Source organism: Crotalus tigris, unplaced genomic scaffold (genome assembly GCF_016545835.1).
Source record: "Crotalus tigris isolate CLP2741 ecotype Arizona unplaced genomic scaffold, ASM1654583v1 scf7180000017585.4430047, whole genome shotgun sequence".
NCBI classification, from domain to species: domain Eukaryota; kingdom Metazoa; phylum Chordata; class Lepidosauria; order Squamata; family Viperidae; genus Crotalus; species Crotalus tigris.
Genome location: NW_024096493.1, coordinates 4,260,971 through 4,286,651, shown reverse-complemented (window position 1 = coordinate 4,286,651; position 25,681 = coordinate 4,260,971). Strand labels below are relative to the sequence as shown.

At 37.8% G+C, this 25,681-nt stretch overlaps 1 protein-coding gene across 2 annotated transcripts in view; it reads right to left on the bottom strand.

The window, feature by feature from the left end:
* Positions 1-25,681, bottom strand: part of CEMIP2 (cell migration inducing hyaluronidase 2) — a 74,001-nt gene that overhangs the window by 48,033 nt on the left and 287 nt on the right. Inside the window, exons 1-3 of one of the 2 annotated variants that reach the window (XM_039361683.1) lie at positions 22,238-22,509; positions 14,878-15,217; positions 10,370-10,510 (exon numbers count right to left, since the gene is read on the bottom strand). In XM_039361683.1, coding sequence (XP_039217617.1) covers positions 10,370-10,510; positions 14,878-15,205 — 469 coding nt within the window. In that variant the 5' untranslated portion in view covers positions 15,206-15,217; positions 22,238-22,509. Of the gene's footprint in view, positions 1-10,369; positions 10,511-14,877; positions 15,218-22,237; positions 22,510-25,681 lie in introns of those variants that run through there. The other variant, XM_039361691.1, reaches the window with a different exon arrangement.

Below are 25,681 nucleotides of genomic sequence, written 5' to 3'. Positions count from 1 at the left end.
TTGCTTTACGTGAGGACTGCAAATCACTGGGTACTCTCTGACTAGCACTACACAGATAACCTTTAGAGTAGAGATCCCAGGTTGCATAAAATACCATGAGTACATTTGGGGTTAAACTGGAGCTTTTGATATGTTTGTAGCATACTTGCCAAAATATCCCCAAACAAACTGGTAACTTTTTCTTACTATTAGCCATAAATGCTAATATAGCATCGGTACGATAAAGCTGAAAAACCTAAGACTATTCTTTATAAAATTATTTACGAAAAGCAAGGTGGGTAGTAAGGTTCTTTATGGTTGTTCTTCAGGAATCTTCTGAGTCATAAAAGAGCCAAAGTTGGACTTCCGGTGGTTAAGGCGGTGGAGATGGCGGCTACTTTGTAGCCGTCCTCCTGAGATGGTGTTAGATCCGCCGAGCACAGCGTTCATCAGCTGGCCCGCGGCTCGCAATCCTCTTCCCGGGCGAAGGGAAGGGGTAGAGATCGCATGAATAGAGGTAGAACCTCTTAACCTTCCCTGGATTTTTATTTTAGGGGGGTAGAAAGAGTGCTCCCTCGGAGTTCATTGCCTTCTCCGCCTCTCAGCTGTCTTTGTTTCTTCGGAAACAAAGCGAAACGCCGCTACCATCTCCGTATTTAAAGTAACCGTGAGTAATTTTAAACCGGACAGAACTGTTTAAAGGACTTTATTTATAGTTTAGCTTTATTTTATTTTTTTTTAGTTTACTTAATTTAGTATGTGCTGATTTTTTTTTTATTTTTTGAGCTTTCTTTTTTTTCTTGCGGGCGGAAAAGTGAGAGTGAAAGTAAAATGGCGTTTTGAAAGTTTTTCTTTTGAAAGACGGACTGGCTGAATTATTGCTTAATACTGTTTTCTTTTTTAAGTTTATTTTATCTTCTGGGAGTTTTCTAAATTGATTCTATTTTATTCTATTTTATTTTATTTTTAATCTTTTGGATTTTTTATTTTTTACTGGTATTTTTATGAAGAAAGGAAGATAAATTAAAATGGCTTCAAAACGACAACCAGCTACTACAGCTCCTAAGGTAATCTCTTCTCCTGTTACTTCTACTGGGCAACAACAACTTAAAATAATACCCTCAGTGCAGCAACCTAAAACTACTCCACCTTCACCTCCCCCATCTGGTACATCAGCACAAGACATTAAAGAAATAATGGTAAATGCTGTGTCACAGTTTAGGGAGGAAATGAAGCAATTGTTGGAACAGAATAAATCTGAAAGTAAGGAAGAAATGAAGCAAGAGATGAAGGAACTTTTAGAACAGAATAATGCTATTTTGAGGGATGATATACTTTTAGCTTTATCTGGAGTGGCCTCAGTGGTTGTGAAGCTGGACTCTAGAGTGGAGGAAATTGAAGAAACAGTAGAACTTTTGGATTATAAATTCCAAGATATGGAGAAAAAAGTGGAAGCTTCACAAGATGATATTCTTATGTTCCAGTATAGACAGATGGAATATGCTTTGAGAATAAGAGGCCTGAAAGAAGATAAAACCCAAGACTTGATGGAAATGGTGATTAATGACTTGGCTGTTATTTTGAACATAGATAAAGATGAGTTACGTGGGGAAGTGGAAAGAATTTATAGAGTTAATTCTTGGATTGCAAAACAGAAGAATCTGCCTAGAGATGTGGTGATATATTTTGCTAAGAAGTCTTTGCGAAACCAGATTTTGCAAATTTTCTACAACAAAAGATTCCAGATTGCTGCCCAAGATATTATTATATTAAAGGAAATTCCACCTAAAATTTTAAGAAGCAGAAAAGATTTTGCTTTTTTAGCAAATGAACTTAAAGCAAGACTGATGCCATTTAGATGGGAGATTCCGATGGGTATTGTCCTGAGCCATGCGGGGACACGTTACAGACTTAATACAGTTGCTAAAGCTAAGGATTTTTACAAAACGGTCCTGGGTGCAGGCTCACCTCTGCCCATGATGCACAAAGTCTTGAGTGATAAAGAGATGGAACAGAAACCTGAAGGTACAGGTGTGATGACTGCTGGACAGGTGGTATGGATGTCTCAAGCAGAGGTTAAAGAACAGAGAATGACCCGTGCAGCACATAAACGCAAAGAAAAAGAACAACAGAAAAAAGAAAAAGAAATTAAAGAATCTACTCAGCAAATTGTCTCAATGCCGGTGGGAGGAGCAAGACCCAAAAGCTCTGCAACATACTCTTCAGTAGCAGAATTTGAGGGGATCTTCTCCAGGCTCAAGGCCAAGGGAGATGGCAAAGCTCCTGACCTGGAATGTTAATGGATTAAATATTCCTCAAAAGAGAAAAAAAATCTACCATTATTTAAAGCAACACAACAATGATATTATCTGTTTGCAAGAAACTCATATTACATCTAAAGACCAAAAATACTTAAACAATCCTCGTTTGGGATCTCATTTTGTATCTCCCGCCCCTGGGAAAAAAGGGGGTGTGGTAATCTATGTTAAGAAGAATTTATCTGCTATCCTGTTAGAATCAGATCCTCATGGAAGATATGTTATGCTTGAACTTGGTTTATATGGCAAGAAAATTCTTATTGTGGGGCTGTATGCACCAAACCAGCAACAGGAGCAATTCTACAGGTTGCTACATCAGAAAATAACCTTGTTGGACTATAGATCTGTGATTTTAATGGGAGACTGGAATGGCGTCTTAGATATACAAAAGGATAAAAAAGGCTTTTCTACTTTTTTTAAACAGGCTAAGCTACCTAAAGCCTTCTTTGACATGAAAGAAGATTGGGAATTGAGAGACTATTGGCGTGAACGTAACCAGGAAGAAAGGGACTTTACTTTCTTCTCAGATAGACACCAATCTTTCTCAAGAATTGATTTTTTTTTTGATTACAACAGATTTATACAACAGGGTGAAGAATGTAAAAATTTTTCCTAGGACATTGTCTGATCATAGTCCAGTTTGGATGGAACTGTTTGCTGAGAAAGAAGACAGGAGATCCTGGAGGGTGAATGAGAATTTATTTAAACAAGAAAAAAATGTCCATAAACTAAAGGAATGTTTAAAGGAATATTTTGCTTTAAATATGAATAAGGGAACATCAATGTCAATGGTGTGGGATGCAAGTAAAGCTTTTATGCGTGGTATTTTGATAAAAATGAATAACTTGCATAGACAGAAACAGATTCAGAAACGTAAAAATTTAGAAGAGGAGATTAAATTAAAAGAGAAACTTCTAATTTTAAATCCTTTAGATGAAAAGGTGAAAGGAGCTATAAAACTGTTAAAAACACAATTTAACATGTTGATGGCTGATCAAGTTGCAACCAATTTACTATTTATGAAACAAAATACATTTTGTAATGCTAATAAACCAGGGAGATGGTTGGCTTATCAGTTAAGAAAGAAACAGAAACAGAGGAATATAGATAAAATAAATTATAATGGTAAATTGGTTTATCAGAAAGAATTGATTAAGAAATCTTTTTTAGAATACTACCAAAAATTATACAAGAGTACTAATATTCAAACTACAGATATAAACAATTATTTAGGTAAAGTTAATTTTCCTAAATTAACAGAAGATCAGGAAAAAGAGATTAATGGTTTAATTACTAAGGAAGAAATTGTTACAGCTATTAAACAATTGAAATTGGGCAAAGCGCCGGGTACGGATGGGTTGACATCTATTTATTATAAAACTCTAGTAGAAGAGATGACTCAACCGTTGTGTGAATTGTTTAATAACTTATTACAGGGGTTAGAGATCCCTCCATCTTGGCGTAATGCATTTATATCACTGATTCCAAAAGACAATCAAGATCTTACATTGCCTAAAAATTATAGGCCTATATCTCTTTTAAATGTGGATTATAAAATTTTTGCAAAAATTTTAGCTAATAGGTTTATGGGGATTTTGCAGCAGATTATACATAAGGATCAATCGGGTTTTATAACTGGAAGGTATATGAAAAATAATGTTAGACAAATTATTAACTTATTAGAGTATTTAGAAAAGAATAACCAAGTCTCTGCAGGCTTGATATTTTTGGATGCTGAAAAAGCCTTTGACCAAGTGAACTGGCAGTTTATGTTATGTTTAATTAAGGAGATGAATTTTGGACAAAATATATTACAAGTACTATCTAATATATATCAAAAACAGACTGCTCAACTTATTGTAAATGGGGGTTTGTCAGAGGCTTTTGTAATAGAAAAAGGTACAAGACAGGGATGCCCGTTATCCCCGTTATTGTTTGTTTTAACATTGGAAATATTGTTGATTAAAATTCGGGAGTCTCAAGAAATAAAAGGAATAGAAATTAATAAAAAAGAATATAAATTAAGAGCCTTTGCAGATGACTTGGTTGTTACTTTGTCTCAACCTATTTGTTCGGTGGTAAAATTATTACAATTGATCCAACAATATGGACGTGTTTCTGGTTTTAAAATTAATAATAATAAGACCAAAATATTAGCTAAAAATATGACTAATGGTGATAAACAGGTTCTAGTTAAGTTAACAGACTTTGAAATTGTTGATAAGGTAAAATATTTGGGGGTTACATTATCTGCTTCCAACGCAAAACTGTATAAAAATAATTATGAAAAGTTGTGGACGGAGATACAGAAGGATTTAAAAAATTGGAACAATTTACAGTTATCCCTTATGGGTAGAATTGCAGTTATTAAAATGAATGTCCTGCCAAAGTTTATTTTTCTGTTTCAAATGTTACCTATTTTAAAGAGTGATCGTAATTTAGATGAATGGCAAAAAGGTATTAATAAATTTGTTTGGGCAGGGAAAAAACCAAGGGTGAAACTTAAAATAATGCAAGATTTTCGTGAGAGAGGTGGACTCAAGGTACCAAATATGAAATTGTATTATGATGCTGTAGTCACAGGTCGGCAACCTGCGGCTCCGGAGCCGCATGCGGCTCTTTGAGCCTTCCCCTGTGGCTCCCAGCCTCCTCTGCCTTTGCAGAGAGAGACAGAGACAGAGAGAGGCAATTGCGCTTCCCTGCTTCTCTCTCTCTCTCTCTCTCTCTCTGTGTGTGTGTGTTTTGTGTGTGTGTGTTTTGTGTGTGTGTGTGTGTGTGTGTATGTGTAAAAGAGAGTGCACTCACATTATTCTCCGAGGAGCTGAAAAGCTTACTGGGCGGAGCTCCTCCCTTTGCTGCATCTCTGCAGGAAGCAGGAAGCAGGAAGGGCAGGAGAGAGCTAGCTAGCCCAGCTAGGCTGGCTCAGGAATTCTGGGAGTTGAAGTCCATGAGTCATAAAAGAGACGAGGTTTTCTATCCCTGAGCTTGTTGGACAACAGCTTGAAGCTTGCCAGGTGAGCACCAGATGGGGGGGGGAGAAAGAGAGAGAGAGAGAGAGAGAGAGAGAGAGAGAGAGAGAGAGAGAGAGAGAGAGAGAGAGAGAGAGAGAGAGAGAGTGGGGGAAGAGGACTGGTAGACCAAGGGCAGATAGAGATGGAGGGAGAGAGAGAGACAGAGAGAGAGAGAGAGAGACCCTTTTGACATCTAAAATGAAGATCACACTGCATATATCCTTTTTTTACCTGTGTGTGTATGTAATTTTATTCTCTTAAAGCATTAAAGCATTCTGTTGGTGATCATTGTTTTAATAGTATGGATATTCCCAAGAGTCATATTTTTACTTTTATTTTTAATATGTGTGTGTGTGTATACATACACACACACACATGCACACACCCCTATAATAAAGGTAAAAAAACATATATGCAGTGTTATCTTCATTTTAGATATCAAAAGGGTTTTGCGGCTCCCGGTGTTTTGTTTTTGGTGGGAAACGGGTTCAAGTGGCTCTTTGAGTGTTTTGGGTTGCCTACCCCTGCTGTAGTACTAACATTGATCAGCGATTGGGTGAATTTAACAAATATAGAAATACTTCATTTGGAAGGTTGGGATTTACTTTTTGGATGGCATGCCTATTTAATATTTAATAAAAAAGTGGATTGGGTTTTTAAGTCTCATATTATAAGAATCTCTTTGCTTAGAGTGTGGAGGAAGTATTATAAATTTGATTTTAAAATACCATTATGGGCTATACCTCGGCATGCCATAGAAGGTATAAGGAAAGGGGTTAATATGGATATGGTTTCTTATGCACAGTTACTTAGATGGGATGGCCAAGACTGGCAGTTAAAATCTTTGGAAGAACTAATACATGAAAATCTAACTTATTCATGGTTCCAATATAGACAAATAGTGGACAGATGGAAGATGGATTGTAAAATGGGCTGGCTTAGAGAAGATGAAACTCTCCTAAAACAAGTAAGAGATCAAAGGCCAACCCATATTAAGAGAGTTTATGGGGTTTTAGTGGAATTGGATTCAGAATCTGAATTAGTTAAAGATTGTATGATTAAATGGGCACAGAATATTGGTGAATCGATTTCAATGGATACTTGGGAACTTATTTGGATAAGAAATGTTAAATTCACACAAGCGCAAAATTTAAGAGAGAATTTTTATAAGATGTTTTATAGATGGCACCTTGATCCAAAGAAAATGTCCATTATGTACTCTAATTTACAGCCGAAATGCTGGAGATGTGGACACTTGGATGCTACTTATTATCATATCTGGTGGACGTGTAAGCATATAAAAGCTTTTTGGATTAAGATATGGTGGAATATTCAGAGAATTTTTAGAAGGAGGGTAAAATTTACTCCGCAATTATTTTTATTAGGTATTGTTACTGATTGTGATGCTAGGGAGGTTATATTGATGCTAAATTTGATTACAGCCGCTAGGCTGTTAATAGGACAATATTGGAAGAAGGAATCCTTGCCTAATTTACAAGAGTGGTTTTATAAAGTTTCGTATTTGGCAGAAATGGCAAAGATTTCGGCTTTTTTAAAGGAGCAATCTCAAGAGAAATTTTTTGCGGTATGGGAAAAATGGATAAATTTTATGCAACATAATTTGGATATGGAAAAATATTATTTAGCCTTTTTATAATTTGTAATGATTGTTTTTTTTTCTTCTTTCTTTCTTTCTTCTTCTGTATTATTATTTATATACTTTTTTATATATGTTTTATTTTTCGCCTATCTCTTTCTTTTTTCTTTCTCTCTCTCTTTTCTCTTTCCCTTTTTTCTTCTTCCCTTTTTTTTAATATATATTATTTACTTTAAAGTTTATGTTACGTATATTATTATTATATATATTATTATTATGATTTTTATTATTATTATTAATTATCTTATAAATTGTATACGTTATTTTTTAAAATTTGTTCAATAATCCTATATTCAGTTCTGGGAAGTCAGGGGGGGGGAGGGTGGGGTGGTTTGGGAGGGGGGGGGTGGATGTTTATTTGTAAAATTTTTGAAAAAAATTAAATTAAAAAAAAAAAAAAAAGAGCCAAAGTTGGTTATCCCTGCCATAGAAGAATACTGAGTTTCGCCAATGGGCCGTATGAAAAATGTTTGGTAGAATGATGAATTGAAAGCTTTAGCTAGATGCAAAAATCTAGAATAAGGATACAAATTTTTATACCTTTTGTAAAATTTCATTTAAAGATGGGGAAATGTATAGAGAAATATTAAGGTCTGCAAATGATGATTGAAATGCAGATTCAAAAGTACTGTGTTGTGATCTTTTGCAAAGAAGATAGGAGAATGTGTAAGAGAATGTTTCTGCCCGACTTGTTCGGCTGAAGTGAGAACTGGACGTATCAGGATAAGTAAGTTGAAAGCAATGAGAAACGTGAGTGGTAGAAGAAGAAGCAATATGCTATAATAAATAGGCAATGAATGAGTGTGGATTTAATTCAAAGTATGAAAGAAGTACATTCTTGAGGCTTGGTCATACAAATGATGGACAAGGACTAAACAGCAGTGAAAAATGTAAATATGCATTAAAATTTAAAGATATATTGTATGCTGTCTTGCTAAATATGGTCACAGTCTCGTAAAGTTATTAGTCAAGCTTATTGTGTAAGGTTCCTAAAACACTGATGGCTAAGCAGTATTTAATTTGCTTGGTATATCTGGCAGAGCAGCAAGAAATACAGTAAAGATGAGGATGAAGGTTCATTCTCTGAACTTATGGGTTGGTTTCTGAACATTTCATTACCAGGATAGGTAACATCTTCAGCAGACTTTAGGGGATGTCAGTATCAGTGCTCTGTTTATAAGGCCCTCAGGTATGGGTGTGTAGAATGAGGGTCTTGTGATGGGTCAGGTGTGAGTCATCAGTAAGTCTTGTAATGGATCTTGTGGGGGGGTTACATCAGGTCAGGGTCATTGGGAGGTAAACTGCTGGGGGGGGGCTTGCGTGGATTGGTTGAGGGCCTAGCACACCACAAACAATTCCATCGACACACTGACCTACAACCAGCCTATAACCCACAAGACCCATTAAAAGACTCACTGATGACTCACACCTGGCCCATCACAATACCCATCTCAAGACCCTCACTCGACACACCCATACCTGAGGCCCTTATAAACAGAAGAACACTGACACTTTGACATCCTTTAAACTCCACTGAAGATGTTTCCTAGCCTGGTAACAAAATGTTTGGAAACGAACCCACAAGCTCAACCACAAGAAGCAACCTAGCACTAAGGAGAAATTTCCTGACAGTTAGAACAATCAAGTGGAATCACCTGCCTCCAGAAGTTGTGCATGCTCCAACATTGGAAATTTTTAAGAAGAGACTGGACCATTTGTCTGAAATGATATAGGGTTTCCTGCCTGAGCAGGAGGTTGGACTAGAAGACTTCCAAGGTCCCTTCCAACTTGTTGTTGATGATGATGATAGTGATGATGCTTGGAGAACAAACCTTCACCCTCATCCTACACCTGAGCTACAAATATCTGCCACTATTGCATACAATAAAAGATTCCACATAGTAATAAAGGCTAAAAATAGACACAAGAGCAGAAAAGGGCAAAGCAAAAAAATACATATGCAGATGTATAGACCAAGATGGTTTTAAATAAAAAAAGGGATTGGCTAGAGATAGACAGTTTTAATATCTACTTAATGATGTCCTATTTACTACAGTTACAGTCAGAGTGAGAAAGAGAAAACTACTACAAAACTTGCTACAAATGGCAGAAACAAAACAAGTTATAAAATGAATACCTGGTAGAGTTTTTATATAAATGAGAAAAAGAGAAAAAACAGTGTTCTCGGACAAATAATCAGGGTGAGGGGGAACCCATCTTCTTATTTGCCATTGTTTTCTACATTACACTTTATAGAGTTTACTGGTGTAATTTAGTGTGCATTTTCTCCCTTTGCTTCTTCCCAGAAATATTCTTGAGCAACTTTTCCAAATTGTTTCTACTGGCTCGGAACATTGGAAATTCTCACTTCAAACCCTCTAGGAGACAGCTTGGTCAACCACCATTATATTTTATCAGACTAGCTGTGTGTTCCTCTCCAAAGGACAGGAAATGAACTGGGAGGAGACTTCCTTCTGGATAAAATTATTTGAAGTATCTGTTCTAAACTTATGTGGTTATTCAACCATTTTTTCCTTCTTCAGATATCACTTGCGGTAAATATGGATAACTGCCAAAATGCACAGCAATCCTGACATATGTGGATTTTTGTAATTGGCAGCACGACAGCTGTAATTTCTTGGAACTCTATTAATAGCCTGAACAGATAGTTTTTCAAAAGATGTCAAATGAAATAACAATGAACATGATAATTGTTGTAACTACCCAAAGTAGAGAAAAACAATCTTAGCAATGAGCCAATTCATACTACGTTAATTCAATGAATGTTTCCCTGGTCTTTTTAATCATACCAGATTTTAAAATGCAACATGATGGCTAGGACTGCCATAAGACTCTATGGATTTCTCTGGCAAAATAGGTTTCTTTGTAGATAACAATGACAAAAATGGAACCTTTGTGCCAATGAATGTTATTTATTGTAAGAAAACTGGCAAAAAAATTATTCATTTTTCTTCCTTTCAGTTAATAGCAGTACTGCTACACACAACTATTCAGATAAAATAAAGACAATGTCAAGGGCCAAAGTCTAATAATGGAGACAAATGCATTAACTGTGTACATGATTGTACATGATTGCCCAATTCAGGCATAAAACTAAGGGAGATATTTTTTGTAAAAGAAATTAAGAGCATGGATTTACCCATCTTATCCCAAAAGGCCAGTTTTCTGGACAAAAATGAATGAAGCTGGGGAAAACTTTTCATAGATTAAAGAACGATGGGTGAGAACTATGCTTCTGTCACCTGAATAACTTTTAATGCACAATGCAGATTTTTTTTCCAGATGCCTGGTCTATTCAGCAAATAACTGCAGCTAACACATAAATAAATAAAAATACTTGCCCTCGTCCCATTCAGTTTAGCATTATGAACAGCTTTGCATACCTCCATCCTGTATAACTATGGAATGCACAGTGGCATCCACATTCAGACGGAAGAGATCTCCCTTTTGGACTACGATTCTCTTTTCTCTATCATGTCCTGGATTCCAGTTTTTAAGGCGTGGATTTTGATCTGGACAATTCTCTGTAATACAGTGGGATAATAATTACAATTAAAGTACTATAGTGTTCAGAAAAGTAGTACAGCAGTGATAACACACCACCAACTATGCTAATTTTTAATCAAATTAAAATGCCCACAATTGAAAACGAATTCCTATAGATGAATGGATATTTTCATGTTATACTCCACTAAATTTTGAATATCCCACAAAACCTTGTCTGGTGAGTAAGGTGCCCTTTCTTGCAATTGATGTACTGAAATCAAATTACATTGTAGATCAGTCTTCTCCAGACATGTTGGACTAAATTCTCAATCATCTACAAATGCCATAGCCACTGACTGATGTGACCGCTGTCATTAAATGTAGCTGAAGTCCTGACTGGGGACAACAAGGATCATTCTCAACAAGTACCGACAGGGAAGGTGCGGATTGGAGAAGTCTTACTGAAGTAGGTATGTACCCCAAACTTTCTTTCCAGAACAAGCTCTACTAATTTAGGACCCCTCTAATTTAGGCAGGAAACTATTAAGAGGTCCTCCCTTGGTTTTTCATCAGTAAATAAAATAACTCATTTGCTTTTAAAAATAATTTCAGTTTTTAACAACTTCAGCATTTGGGAAATGTTTCAGGAAAAACAAATTTAACCACTACTAAAGTCACTTGAAGATCCTCTGACATGGCATTAGGGGCCTTTATTCTACAAGATCTTAAAAACTGTTTAGTGACAGAAATTGCTAAATTCTGTAGTCCCCTTCTCTGTTCCAATATGTATTTCACATCCGAAAAAAACCCGTCTCTTCACTCTCAATTTTAGCATTATTTGTGTAAATACTCCTAGATTGGAAGCCATTGTTGTAGTAATTATTTTTCCTGGGGAGGTCTTGTATAATTTTTTAGATTTTTAACAAAAAAAAAACAAACCTGGTGTCCAGATCCTTATTACCCAGACATGCATATACTAATTTAGCTTCGCTTTAAACAATACAAAATAAAAATAACTCTTTTTTGTTAAAAGATTATTTGAACAATGAATGCCAACAGATTTCTCTACCCACTAGGAGAGATTGTTACATTGTTAACTATTGTTAACTATCTGTGAGGTATTAGCAATAGATGCAATAAATTAGCAACAGATGCAATAAACATGTAAGAATAGTTGAACATCACTCTGTGCATAAAACATTCTGAATCCTAAACGCCTAATCCGAAAATATTTAAGATTCCACAGGACTTCCCACTTTATATTACATTTCATATTGGCTTACAGGAATATGAATAAATGGGAAAATGTGTTTTGTTCTGAGCCTGAAACAAGGCATCTCATTTAAAATATTCCATTAAAACATGTCAAGCTGCCTGAGGTTTGGCAGAAAAATTTAAGTGCCTCCACATATGATGAAACAAAACTTTAGATGTTTTGACTGCTTGGACCATAGGAAACAATGGTAACGCAGAAGTCTTTTTTACCTTTTTTTTTAATTTTATGATCCTAATAGATGAGGCAGGACATTTGTGCTGAATTTTACCAGGGAGCTACCTTGTAAAAAGACTGGAATAAATAGGGGAATAAATTCAGTACTTTCTAAAAAAATTCCATTAGTTTTCTCCTCTTTCCCCTCCACCTTGTTGCTTTAACTTTCTTCTTTTTCTTTGGGATGTGTTAACTGAAGCAATGTGAAGAGACATGACTAGGTTGGTTCTCTAAAACATAGGGAGACTTCTTCCCCTGTCTTATTCTCATCCAACTTTCAAATCAATTGCTTTATCTGGGGTATGAGGACCACCTGGCCAGAAAATGAATACCAGTCTATTAACTCAAATGGTATATGCATGTATATGTTTCAAATGTTGCAAATACATTTGAAGCACATACATGCACAAATATACAACCTAAGTTGTGCACACAAGAACATTTACCTAGTTGGGAACAAAGACAGGCTCCTCCTATCCCAAGCATTTAAAGAACCACCTGCAGGTTTACTCTCCCCCCCCCATCACCCTGGCATTGACTGGCTTTGTAAAAAATCATAGAATCATAGGGCTGGAAGGGACCTATGGAAGGGTCTTCTAATCCAATCTCCTGTTCAAGGCAGGAGACCATATACCATCCTGATCAAATGGCTCTCTAGTCTATTTTTGAACACCTCCAGTAATGGAATACCCAACAACCCCAAGAAGCAAATTATTCCACTGATTGGTTGCTCTCATTGTCAGAAAATTTCCCCTAGGTTATATCTCTCTTTGACAAGCTTCCACCCATTATTTCTTGTCATGCTCTCTGTTGCTCTAGATCAGGGGTAGGCACCCTTGGCTCTTTTATGACTCATGGACTTCAACTCCCAGAATTCCTGAGCCAGCTGGCTCAGGAATTCTGGGAGTTGAAGTCCATGAGTCATAAAAGAGCCAAGGTTGCCTACCCCTGCCCTAGATAATGTCAATCCCCTCTTCTTTGTGACAGCCCCTCAAGTACTGAAAGACAGCTATCATGTCCCCACTAATCCTTCTCATTGATAGGCTAGTCATGTATCTAGATCCCTCAACTATTGCAATTTTTGCCTGACAGAATGGGAAATTACAGAAGGAATTGTTAGCTGCTATGGCCAGGAAAGAGTCTCCACCTGGAAAATCAACAAAAAAAAAGTCACCCTTTCCTGATGGGCTGCCTGTATTTACATTGCTTAGTAGCAGACAAAACAAAGGAATCCCTACTAATCATGGGTACATCCTTACTCAGCAAAGTACTGTAACTCTTTATTTTGCAGTTAAAATGTGAAAGGGATAGAAAAACTTCAAATGAATCTTTGCAGCAAACTGTAACAAAGACTGCATCCATTATGCACAAGGGTGTAACACAGACGTCGCACTTTTTAAATTTACAAATCAGAATAGGGGGAGGTCGTTGTTGTTTTTTTTTTTTTTACTTTTAAGTGCACTCTGAAGTTTCTAAAAAAAGAGGGTTGAAGAGTCATCACATGAATTCTAAACATTTATCAAACTAGTCAGTTATTTCTTTTAGTTTTTCAAATTTAAAAAAACAAAACCAAACCAGAATGGGTTTTTCAAGCAACCAACCAAACCGAAGTAACCCATCAGCACAGAAAACTGTTAAAAGAGATGTTGATGGCTTGTTAGGTTTTGGGGTAGGTTGCAGAGAATTGATACTCTTTAGTCATGCTGATCAGAGTATTTCAGAGTGCATTTGAAGATACAGAGGCATTGCATGTGGGCAGGCATGTTGAATCTCAGCATCAACATTTTAAAATCATGTTTTTAAAATCAAAGTTGACTAAGGCCACAGTGTCTTCATTCCCGTGTAATAAATACTGAGCTCTAAGATGCAAATCATGTTATCATGTTAGGTGACCAATTTTCAAACTAAGTAAATATTAAATATTAGCTTAATATGTAATATTAATATGTAATATTAATATTACATATTAAGCTAACCCTCAAACCAAACACTGATTTATGCAGAATGTGGAGGCCTCCCTATAGCAGCCATGCATTCCTGCAAAGATACGGGTGCTTTAATGAATCATAGTCAGCTGCACATTGCACTTCTACACTTCCAAAAAGCCTGACAGATGGAAATGAGTTTGAACTGAACATCCTTTACACGTGTGTATATGTGTGTAGGTTATGTGTGTATGCATATTTATATAACTGTGTGTATGGATATGTGTGTATATTAACATTTTTTAAAAAGTGAGTATCAGAGTCACTCCTACACTGGAAATATCCAATGACATTTGGACTTTGTGAAAAAAGTCAGGTACAAATAAGTCAGGTCCAGGTTACAGAAGCATGGAAATTAAATTTAGCTTACATTATAATCTAATTAACATTAATTTTATTAAATATAGTGGTTATCTTCCCAATTATTTAATGTCATAATTTGGCAGCAACTTTTGGTGGCCCTTTTGAGACTGGCTTGAGTTCCAGATTCTTTAATTAAGTGGCTTCGAAAAAAGGTAAAGCTTGTATTTCTTGAGCATTTGTGGCAAATGTGATGTAGTATAGAGTATAATATGCAGTTTTGTACTTCAGAGAGAGACATTTATGTGTTGATGAGACTGCATCAAATATATGTTCAGAAAAAGACCAAAGACTAACTTTGGTTTTTCATGTTATTCATGCTAACCAACTCTTGTACCAATTAAAATATTTTCTGTGATTTTTCATGTATCAAAGAAATGAGATCTATTAAATACTGTCATCATTAAAAATTGCTATTTTCCAATTTAAGGATAATTATTTGTGCTTTATTATCATAGATAAAATAGCATTCTTAAAATCTGTATAGTTTTCTTTACATAACAGCAAAAAACTGGTTCCCCCCCCCATCAGTAGCAATATTCAATAAAGAGCATAACCTACTGAAACTTACCATCAGGAGCATACTTTGATGCTATGCCCAAAATAATTCCAAGTGCAATAAAAAATGAAAAGCTGGACATGGCAAAGCAAATAAATGTATTTTTGTGCCTATTCTTTCTGCTTGCTTCCGCTTGATAGCGTTGTCGATCTCCTGGAGAGGCTACTGTGGCACGAGCTTCCTGTCTTGCACAGGAAAATTTGGCTGAAGCTTGATTATTTGGAGGTGGTGGAGGACGGAGTGGGACAACTCTTCCTGGGACGTAACCAGATTTGTAGCTACTTCCATTCTGTGCCTGAAGGAAGGAAGGAGAGCTTCCCCTGGGACCAGCGGTGTGCATGTTATACAATCACTAGAACCAGAATAAGAAGGATTATTCAAGCAGCCCTGAACTTAATACAGCGATGAAAGAATGGATACATGATTTTCAAAGAAAAATCTAAAATTACTCGCAATGAAAGGAGGCCCATCTTTTGTATAACATACCAAAAAAAACATGAAACTAGTTTTCCAATATAAGCTGAGCCTGACCTCAATTTATTTTTATATATATGCGGAGATTTGTCAAGCAAATAAAAACATAGGTTTGAAGAAACATGTTTGGAAATTTCACAAGTATTTAAACCAGTGGTTCTCAACCTGTGGGTCGGGACCCCATTTGGGGTCGAACGACCATTTCGCGGGGGTCACCAAACAAGGCTGTTCACCATTTTTTCCCCCTTTTCTTTGGCCACACCCCTGGCACCCGGTGATGTATAAGTGGTTGGGGGTCACCACAACATAGGGAACTGTATTATGGGGTCGCGGCATTAGAAAGGTTGAGAACCACTGATTTAAACCATTTCAATCACTATATTCAATAATATAATATGACACACTATTGGGATGTTCTGTAAGTCAGCGGTCCCCAACCTTTCTGGCTCTTGGACCGGCAGTGGTGGCGGCAGTGGGGATGGTTTTGCATGCACATCCGCTTGCGCAAATGGATCTTTGTGCGCTCACCTGCTGCTTGTGTGGCCTGGTTCACAATGGGCCAAAGCCCGGTACAGGTCTGTGGACAGGGAATTGGGGACCCCTGCTGTAAATTCTTTCTTATCCATTGGTAGAGAAATCCATTAATGAAGTGTTATCAAAATTTACCTCATGTACCCTAAATTATATTAGGTTTTTCTTTGTCAAACTATTTAGAATGATGGCACAGAATACTAGGAGACTCTAGATTCTGAATACAATTTTATCTCGGCCTGTGATTTATTTAGAATATGATTGGTGCAAGTTTTAAACTTTGTATTTATCATGGTACAGGGAAGCAAGTGTTAGATAATCAATACAGATTTATATATATTTTTTGCCTTTCAGGTCATTGTGGACTTTTTTATCCATATATGCAAAAATAATTCAACAAATATTCAATTATATTCAAAACTGGAATAATTAAAACATGCTTATAAAAATTGGGTTTGGAATATGAGAAAATGATTATCATAAATATGGATTATGATTGTGTATATATTTATATAGGTGTGGCAGTCATTTTGGTCAGTGAAGATCAGAACAGAAGTCTAGTAATGAAACCATAAATCTTATATATAAATTTTCTTTTAATTGCATGCTAATCTAAGAAGGTATCTGTGTCCTAGCTCATGAATAGATATCAGAATATGTAAATACTTTGCTTATATCAACTAGTTTACTGAATATTTTTCTTGAAGGCAAGAAAATCCTCACCAGATGTCGGTGAAATAGTGATTGATAATACCATTTTCTAATCTATTGTCTGGCTCACTACCAAGCCATGAAAATAAGAGATTCTAATTATTTTATTGGTATCAAAATTGGTACAACAGTGTACTTTTTTCTTGACATATTCTAATCACATATGACATTGTCACTTCAAATATTACTATTCTTTCATTCTTAATATCATTCTTAGTCTTAATGATGACTTAAAAATAAAGCAGATAAATTTGAATGTAAAATAATTGTTTTATACTGGCACACAATGAAAGTAAATAGTTCCTTTGGATTTTATCTGATCTTAAATTTTTAGATTCATCTATAAATCTACTATACCAACCTTGCCCATGCTTGTGCTTTCTAGATGTGTTGGCCTTTCTACTTCACTAATTTGCATTAGCATATAGTAGGCACCAGGAAGGTATATTTAAGCTAATTTGATATACCGGTAACATGTCTTCACTAAAGGTAGGCCATGCTTTATTGAAGAATACATAAAGCAGTGGTTCCCAACCTTTTCTATACCCTGCACCCCTAGAACGCTTCTGATATATTCTCGCACCCCTTACAAAAGTTCAAAATAATGGCAACAAATTATGCATATACACTATAATTCTGAAATTTCTAAGCCCAAGTTTTTGCATCTTGTGGAAGATCGTCTCACACTCCTGGTTGGGAACCCCCGACATAAAGACTATATAAAGATCCTACTGAATTAAGGTGAAGTCCTATAGGAAACTAATCTTCAGAAACTTAAAAAAATGGAAATATTAGCAAGTCCTTCCATTTCACAGCCTATCAGCAATTGAAATAGAAACAGGTTGACTCAATACTTGGAAGTTTCACAATACCAACAAGATGACTAGTCATAAATTATTGGATATATATAATCAGATCTTTTCAAATTTATAAACATGCAAAGACTTAAATTTTAAAACCTGCAGAACAGCAAGAACTATATGGCACCAGAACTCTCTCAATAAGCTACTTCCAGCTCCAGTTGATCCATATAATATATGCTGAAGCTTCTTTCTTTGTGTACACAACAGCATAAGATGATCACTCAGTGCCTCTCACCTTATTAATTCATTCTGTTAAGCATCTGGGGCTAAATGTGTATATATATCTTTGTCTAAGGAGTGAGGACTGTTTGCAATAAAGTCTAACAGTTCAAGTATAATCATGCTTTATTTTTAATATCAAAAAGGCCAGTTCAAAATTGCAATTCATCAATATAGATGTATTAGGAAATATACCATTATGTTTCAACTCAGAGAAGACAATGTTTGTGAGGGGCACACACCCAGAACAAAATAGTAAAAAGAAGTGCAACTTCCTTCCATATATAATCAGTTCAAGAACAATTTAAAAAAAAAAAACCTCAATCACTGGGACCGATGGATAGGTGGGAAAATAGCTTATTCTGAAAGCAAATTATATGGATTATTCCTTTGTTTTAAGTAAGAAACAATGTTGATATCAACAATTAATTGGATTGCATTTTAGAACTTTTAAAAATAATACAGGTTTAAGCTATGACTGCATGCATTTCTAACTACAACATGTGCTGATAACACAAGTGTCATTGTGTCCTGAAAAAAGTTCTGGAAATTTCTTTTTCAGAGCAAAGGCTCTTCTGGGGCTTTACAAAAAAATACAGCCTAATTCCCACCTTCAGGCTTTTAATCTAAAAGGTAACAAAGGGAACAATTAGTTCCTTGATATTACCTTTTCTGCTATTCTTATTTGAACGTTTCAGTAGACTGTTCAATATTAAACTCTGATTTTCAAACACTTATCAAAAGAGACATGGTGCAATCAGACTTTTAACGTTCTTTAAATGATAAAGTTGAAAGACTGTCAGTTCTTAAGAGTTTATTGCAAACAGCCCTCACTCTTAGACGTAAAGATGTATATACACATTTAGCCCCAGATGCTTAACAGAATGAATTAATGAAGCGAGAGGCACTGAGTGATCATCTTATGCTGTTGTGTACACAAGGAAAGAAGCTTCAGCATATATTTTACAGAGTTTCTGCTAATGGAAGAACAATACAGCACCCCTCCCCCCACCGGTCATGTGGTCAAAATTTGATGCTTGGTAACCAGAATATATTTACAATTGTTGCAGAATCTTGGGGTCATGTGACTGCTATCTGCAATCTTTCAAACTGGCTCCTGACAAGCAAAGTCAAGGGGAGAGCCCAGTTCACTTAATTACCACATGATTAATTTAATACACTGATTCACTTAACAAGGCAAAAAGGTTGTAAATTTGGTATGACTCACTTAACAACTGCCTTGCTTAGCAACAGAAATTCTGACTGCAATTGTGCTTATTAGATTATCCACAGTCAACATTGTATTCTTTAAGAGGTACAGCAATTTCTTCCTTTCCAATGAGAATCCTTGTTCATTCAGCATCAGCTACTTGTAAATATTTGAAGCACTTGTGTTAAAAATGCATTGTTTCAAGAATTAAGGACTCCTATTAAGTTTTAATTAATCAATTAAACTTTGCAGCCTATTTAGATAATTAAATTCTATGTTGACTATGCCACATGCTGAGTGCAAATAAAAGATACTTTCAAACTAGCCTTTGGCTATAGTCTTAATTATGCCTTCACCCACAGTTTTTGTACCAATTAGCTTTATACTGTCATAGTTAATGCCAGCATATTACATTATCACTGTAAAACTCATTTCTACACGTTATTGTCAGTATTATCTTTTATAATTGAATGAGCATGCTAACTATTAAAACTAGATAGGAGCCTATCTAATGCTTGAGTATTCCCACATGAGAAGAACATCTCAAAAGCTGTAAGAATAAGTTTTCCTTTTGCCTAATTTTATCACACTGAATATTTTTACTTAGTTTTGGCTAGGAAAAGTCTTCATTTTGTTTCAGCAAGAATGCACATGCCAGAAGTACCCACACACCATCTTGGCACAAGTAAGGAATGTAGTACTTTCCATTAAAGAATTCAAGATGTATTAACAGAATTTTAAAAGACATAGCTTTTTGGCTCATGAGAACTTTCACTGTCTGTTGGATACAACTCTGTATTTCATACAGTTCAATTCTGTGCGTATAAACGCAGTGTCTAATAGAGAGAATTTTGAACAGTTCTATCCTTGGCCATTTCTTGGTTTTCCCAAAAGGATGTTAGAAAATGCATTTGTTTTGGCCATCTATCACTTTTCCCAAAATCAAGAGTGTAGGGCAGCTAATATCAAGCAAGAGCTTGTTTGAAGGCTCTCTAATTAGGGATCTAAATGCTGGCAGGTCAATAACTTCCAAGTGCTCATATTGCTCCCTAGCAACTCCATCCTGGAAAGTAGATGGCAGAGATGACGGAATGCTGGCATTGTGGCCCTGTGACAATAAGCCATCAAGGGGACCAATCTGCGGGCGACATCCCATTTGCCATTCTTGAATAGTATATCATCTGCAATAGATGGACTGACTACAACACACAGAACATGTGTGTATATGTATGAGTTTATGTATGTATGAATGTATGTGTGTATGTCTTTGTGTGTTTCTATGTTGAGTTTCTTTCCTAGAGATTCTTGAGAGAAGCTACATAGCCCAATCCAGGATTAGCCTGGAATTCTTCAGATGCAGATTACAACTTCCATCAATCCCACTTTGTATAATCAATAATCAATGGCAATTGATTAATAGTCTATACCAGTTGTTCCCAATCAGCATGGCTGGCTGAAGAATTATGGTAGCTGAAATCTACATGTCTTAAAATTGCTAAATTGGGAATCCTTAGTCTATACAATTCTGGTATAGACAGGATTAAGCTACATGGGTGTAAGACAATTCCTCCTCAACAACAGCAGCTTAAAAGGATTTTCTTAACATAAAACACCACTTCTCCTCCAATTCATGTCAAAAGCACAAAAAGAAATTTAATATCTCCACTTCTACTCTGTGCAATGGTTAGTATTTAAGCTACAACCATCAAGACCAGAAGTTGATCCTCCATGAATTTGGGTAGACCCCTTTTAAAACCACTTAAGCTGGTGCAATCAATTGTGGCAGATTTAAAAGGACTTTCTATGATTTATCTTGAATCTCAGTTTCAGTAGATGACACCAAGATTTAATATTGAGAGAAGACAAAGAATTCTTTCCATACCACATGTGTTTTCCCCCTGAGGTAAAAGCTGCCAATTCTAGTCTACATATTTTAAGTTTCTAATAATTTCAGCACTCTTCTCATATTCCCAATACCCTTCTTGAGTTCAGTGACCATGTATATACACAGAATGTCAAGGTTCTTATAACAACATTATTCAATTAGCCCAATTAGGTGGGAGCATTTAGCTGATCTTCCATGAGCTCAAAAAAAGGACCCAATTATCTTTGGATGAAAAGCAAGAGCTTAAGTTTCAGTTCAAGTTTTAAACTGTAAGTTTAAAAGGCATGTCCAGTCTTTTCCCTCTACTGCAGTGGTTCTCAACCTGTGGGTCGGGACCCCATTTGGGGTCGAACGACTATTTCACGGGGGTCACCAAACCACGCTGTCTGCCATTTTTTCCCTTTTCCCTAGCTGTCCTACTCCCTCTTATTGGTGGCCACACCCATTTGGGGGTCACCACAACATGGGGAACTGTATTATGGGGTCACGGCATTAGAAAGGTTGAGAACCACTGCTCTACTGGAAAAGGCAGAAGGAAAAAAAGAGATCAACAGCAAGGAGGGTGGACTCAGTTTCGGTGATGATAGCTGGACCATTGGAAGATCTGGAAGGTCAGGTTAGAGACTCACATCATCATGGAGAAAACCTAAGCGTTGACAAGAGTTGATTTGGGTTTGATGGCACATAATCAATCAACTAGTGGCCACAGCTGCCTGAGGTAAGCCACTGGTAAGGAATGTGGAAGCTGTAGACCACAAAGACCTCCTAACTGAGGTGGAGAATTTCTAAAGAAAGGGGGGGGGTGAAAAAATGGGTTTATGTTTTTGTTCCACATTCTTTATAAATAAAAAAAAAGTGAATTCTGAAATATTCTCCCTCAGCTAAGCAGTACTGTAGGAGCAGCTGCTAGCAAGAAGCCAGACACCAACCGCCAACGAGAAAATGGGTGAAAAGGCTGGAGTAGGGCACTCAGAGAAGGGAGGACTGTTGAGGGGGTTAGCTTAACAAAACAGTCCTGGGAGAGAAGGGCAGCTCGTGGCCACCGCTTGCTACAACAGGCATATTTTGGCCTTCAGCGAGGAGGAAAAGGGCGAGAGCGTGACCCCAACTCTGGGTTGGGGCAACTTTTTATTTTCTTCCTTCGGAGTTTGCAAGGAGGCAGGGCAGCTGCTCTGCATTTGAAAGAAAGCTCGCGGGATACCGAGCAGGCGCCTTTGCAGCCAAGGAGGGAGGCGAGAGGCAGGCAGCGAGCGAAGAACAACAAAAAAAAAAGGTATCGGAGAAAAGATCCCGAGGAAGACAGAAAGAGCCGGATGGGGAAGGAGGCAGAGCGGGAAGTCCAGTTGGTGTGGCGGCGGCGGCGGGGGGGGGGGGAAGGGAGCCCAGAAGAGCTCTCCAGGAATGCGGGGCGCGTTGCTGCTTTCCAAAAAATCCCGGAGGGAAGCGCCTGCCAGCGGGAAGGAGGAAGGCGGCACTTACCGGGGCCTCGAGGACGGCGAGAGGAAGAGGAGACGGCGGGTAAGGAGCTCAGGGCGGAGGTGGCTGAGGCATGGTGTCCCCTCTCATACACCGCAGCCGCCTCTCCCAATGGCACCAACCCCCCACCTCGCGCCCCGCTGGCGGAGAAACAGCCCTGCCCGACGCTCCGCCCAGTCGGCTGCAAGCGCCTCCTTCGCCCTCTTTCCTCCCCCCTCCCCGCAAGAGCATTTGCCCGCGTCCTCGGCGGGACTCTGCCGGCCTTCTTTTCTTCCCTCAGCTTGGCGGGGTGGAGCCTTCCGCGAAGTCCCTCCCCGGCTGTGGGGGGGGGGAGAACAGAGGGAGAGCGGCGCCCAGGGAGGCTTCACGCCCTTCTCCTGGAAAGGAGTCGCTGTGGGCGGCGCGCGGCGGTTATTTGCGGGAGAGGAATCGCGATCGGCTTCGGGAACGATTTAATACTCCGACCGCTCGCGTTTCCAGCTAGGAAGGGCTCAGCGTGTTTGGGGGGGGGGGGTTCTTACCTCAGCGCTCCTCGGATTGCAACGAGCGTGAAGGATGCACGGCCGATCTGGAAATCCTTAACCAAGCAAAAGGCACGGCCAGCTTTCGCCCACTCGCATTGTTTTTGCTGCTGCTTCGCCTCCGGCGAAACTAGATTTGCAGGGCTTTTGAACAATGCAAAGTCTTGCAGCGACTTGCTGCTGAAGCGATGGGGAGATTAAAGATCGGAAAACAGCCTCAAACAACACCTGATGCCTTTTTGACCAACGGCTAGGCACAATGTGGCGTGTTAAGTCCATTGACACGCGTTCCTCCTACACTACTGTCGTCGGTTTTCACGCCGCCCCCTGGGTTACGGGCTCCTTAAGACTGGAAGCGGCCGGGCGAGAATACAGCAGCTGAGAATAAATTGAAATAAACGGTCCGTCCCCCGATTTAATCGGAAGCAGTTTCACTGCATTTAATACTTGGCTACCTGCAAGGCAACGTGCTCACGATTGAGGTGGTTGCCTTCCAGAGCTCAGAATGTGCGAAAGAACTGGCCAATCTTGAATCTACTCCACATAGTTAACAAAAGATCTACTCATCTTCCACTAATTACTTTGTTTCTTTCCCCCGTCGCGGTGGTGAAAGCGAGCCCGTTTTATAAAATTATTTCCTCGCTTTACGACGGAAGGGTTTATTCCTCGAACGCCACTCGCTCCTTTGTTTTTTACATGAAGCAATCGGAGCTTGCGTAAGGAGCCAGGAGCCCGTTAGCAGGACTGCTATTGTCCCTTAATCCTAACAGATGGAGGCGACTGCTAGTTGTGATGAAAATTTTGGTTAGTGCAAGGCCATAGACGAGGGCTTCCCCTCCCACAAGTGGTTTTGAGATAACCCTGTCATGCTACCGGTTTTGTGGTTGTTGCCTCTGGGGGCGCATGGCCCCCCCTCAATGACCTCCAGTTGTCAAATGCAGGAACTGCCACCAAACCGAGACAGTTTTCCTGAATTTCTACAGAGAAACTAGCAAAGAACAGGTTCTATTAGGATACTCAGGTCTTGTTAACTTCACAGCCACTACAGCAGTGGTTCTCAACCTGTGGGTCGGGACCCCATTTGGGGTCGAACGACCATTTCACGGGGGTCGCCAAACAATGCAGTCCGCCATTTTTTCCCCCTTTTCCTTAGCTGTGCTACTCCCTTTTATTCTATTGGCTTTTGAAAGACTCTCTTGAATTGAGTCTAATTCTATTGGCTTTCAAAAGCCAATAGGAATTGTCCAGGCTGTCTCTGCCGTGCTGAGCCCGCCAAAAGTCCCATTCTGCAAACTGTGCTGCACCAGTTGAGTAGTCCTCGACTTACGACTGGTTGAGTAGTCCTCGACTTATGACCGGTTGGGGGGGGGGGTTGCGGCATTAAAAAGGTTGAGAACCACTGCACTACAGAATCCAGGACTTCTCTCTGTTTAGGGTTGTCCAGAAAGCACCTTATCTCCTAACTATCTCAGCCCTGCAACAGTGAATGGCTCCACAGGAATTAATGCAGTTATTAACAAGCCCATAACCAGGTTTTGAAAATAGTTTTAAATCAAGGACTTCAATTGCAAAAATAAAAAACATTACAACTGGATAAACCTTCTTTAGACTAATGTTCTATTCCTCCCATTGTTAATATTTTTGGGAGTGGCAAGGTATTTTTTTCATATATTTTCTGAATTATTCCTTAATGAATTTAGCTTAACAAAGAAACAACTGCACATATTGTGTACTTATTGTATTAACTTTGCCAGTATTTTCCTTATATATTTAGTAGTTTTTGAGCACACTGTAGTCATAGAATAGCCTCCTATGAATGGAAGGCCCCATGTTAGTTCAGTTCATGGCAGCCCAAAGCAGTCTTTTATCCTTTGCTGCTTCAGATCATTGGCTGCCACTGATTGGGATAGCATTGGCTTTTCCCTTTCTAGCTTACAGTGTAGGATGGCCAACCCAAACAGCATCAGTTAGTCCTAGGATTCCTTGATAAGCTTTCTAAAATCCCCATAAAGATTCTGAAAAATACAGCCTTTAGTGTAACAAAGCACTATTTGTGTATGTCTATTTTCAGGAGCACAGAAAACAAATGACTTGCTTGGAAACATAAAGTTGTATCCTTGACTTGATCAGAGTTGTTTTTACTGTAAATCGCCATAAGTCAATTTATCTGAATTAATAACGTATTATACCTAAAGGCCATGAGTGGGTGAAGTTAGTGGATATCCAGGCAGTTTCTCAATAACTGAAACAAAGAAATAGCTTGGCTTCTCTTTTTAAAGAGAATGTTAGCATATATGACTTATTCTCCAGTGTAACTCTACACAAGATTGAGGATGATTTAAAAAATCCATTTGTCCTTTGTCATTTGCTCAACATTTTGTTTGTTCTTGATGTTCCACATTGACACTGAGCAGAAAAACGATCAATAACCCAGCATATATTTTCCAAAAATCTATTTTCTTTAAATTGATATTCGTAATTCAAACAGATACCAATTATTTAGACTAATTATGTTAAGTTTAAATTATGTTAAATTTATCCTCCTGTCCAGGAGGATCTGGACAGACTTGAACACTAGGCGTTATCTAACAAAATGAAATTCAGTGGTGGAATTTAGTGGAGGGAAATGCTGCATTTCAGATAGCTGTGAGTTTTTCAAATATTTTAATATATTTCCACATTCAACATATCATATAATATGTAAATCATTATATATGATTTGTTTGTTAAATTAGAGCTATCAAATACAAGGTAGAGGGAAATCTAGGCTCAGTACATAGTTAAATACAGTTCTGTTCTATGAACAATATTATTTGTTCCCCTGAAAATACATTTTCAAAAGCAAATAAGGTTACATATCTGAAGAAAAAAAAATACCTAGGAAAAGTCATAAGAATACAAACAGCTGTGAACATTAGAAACAGCC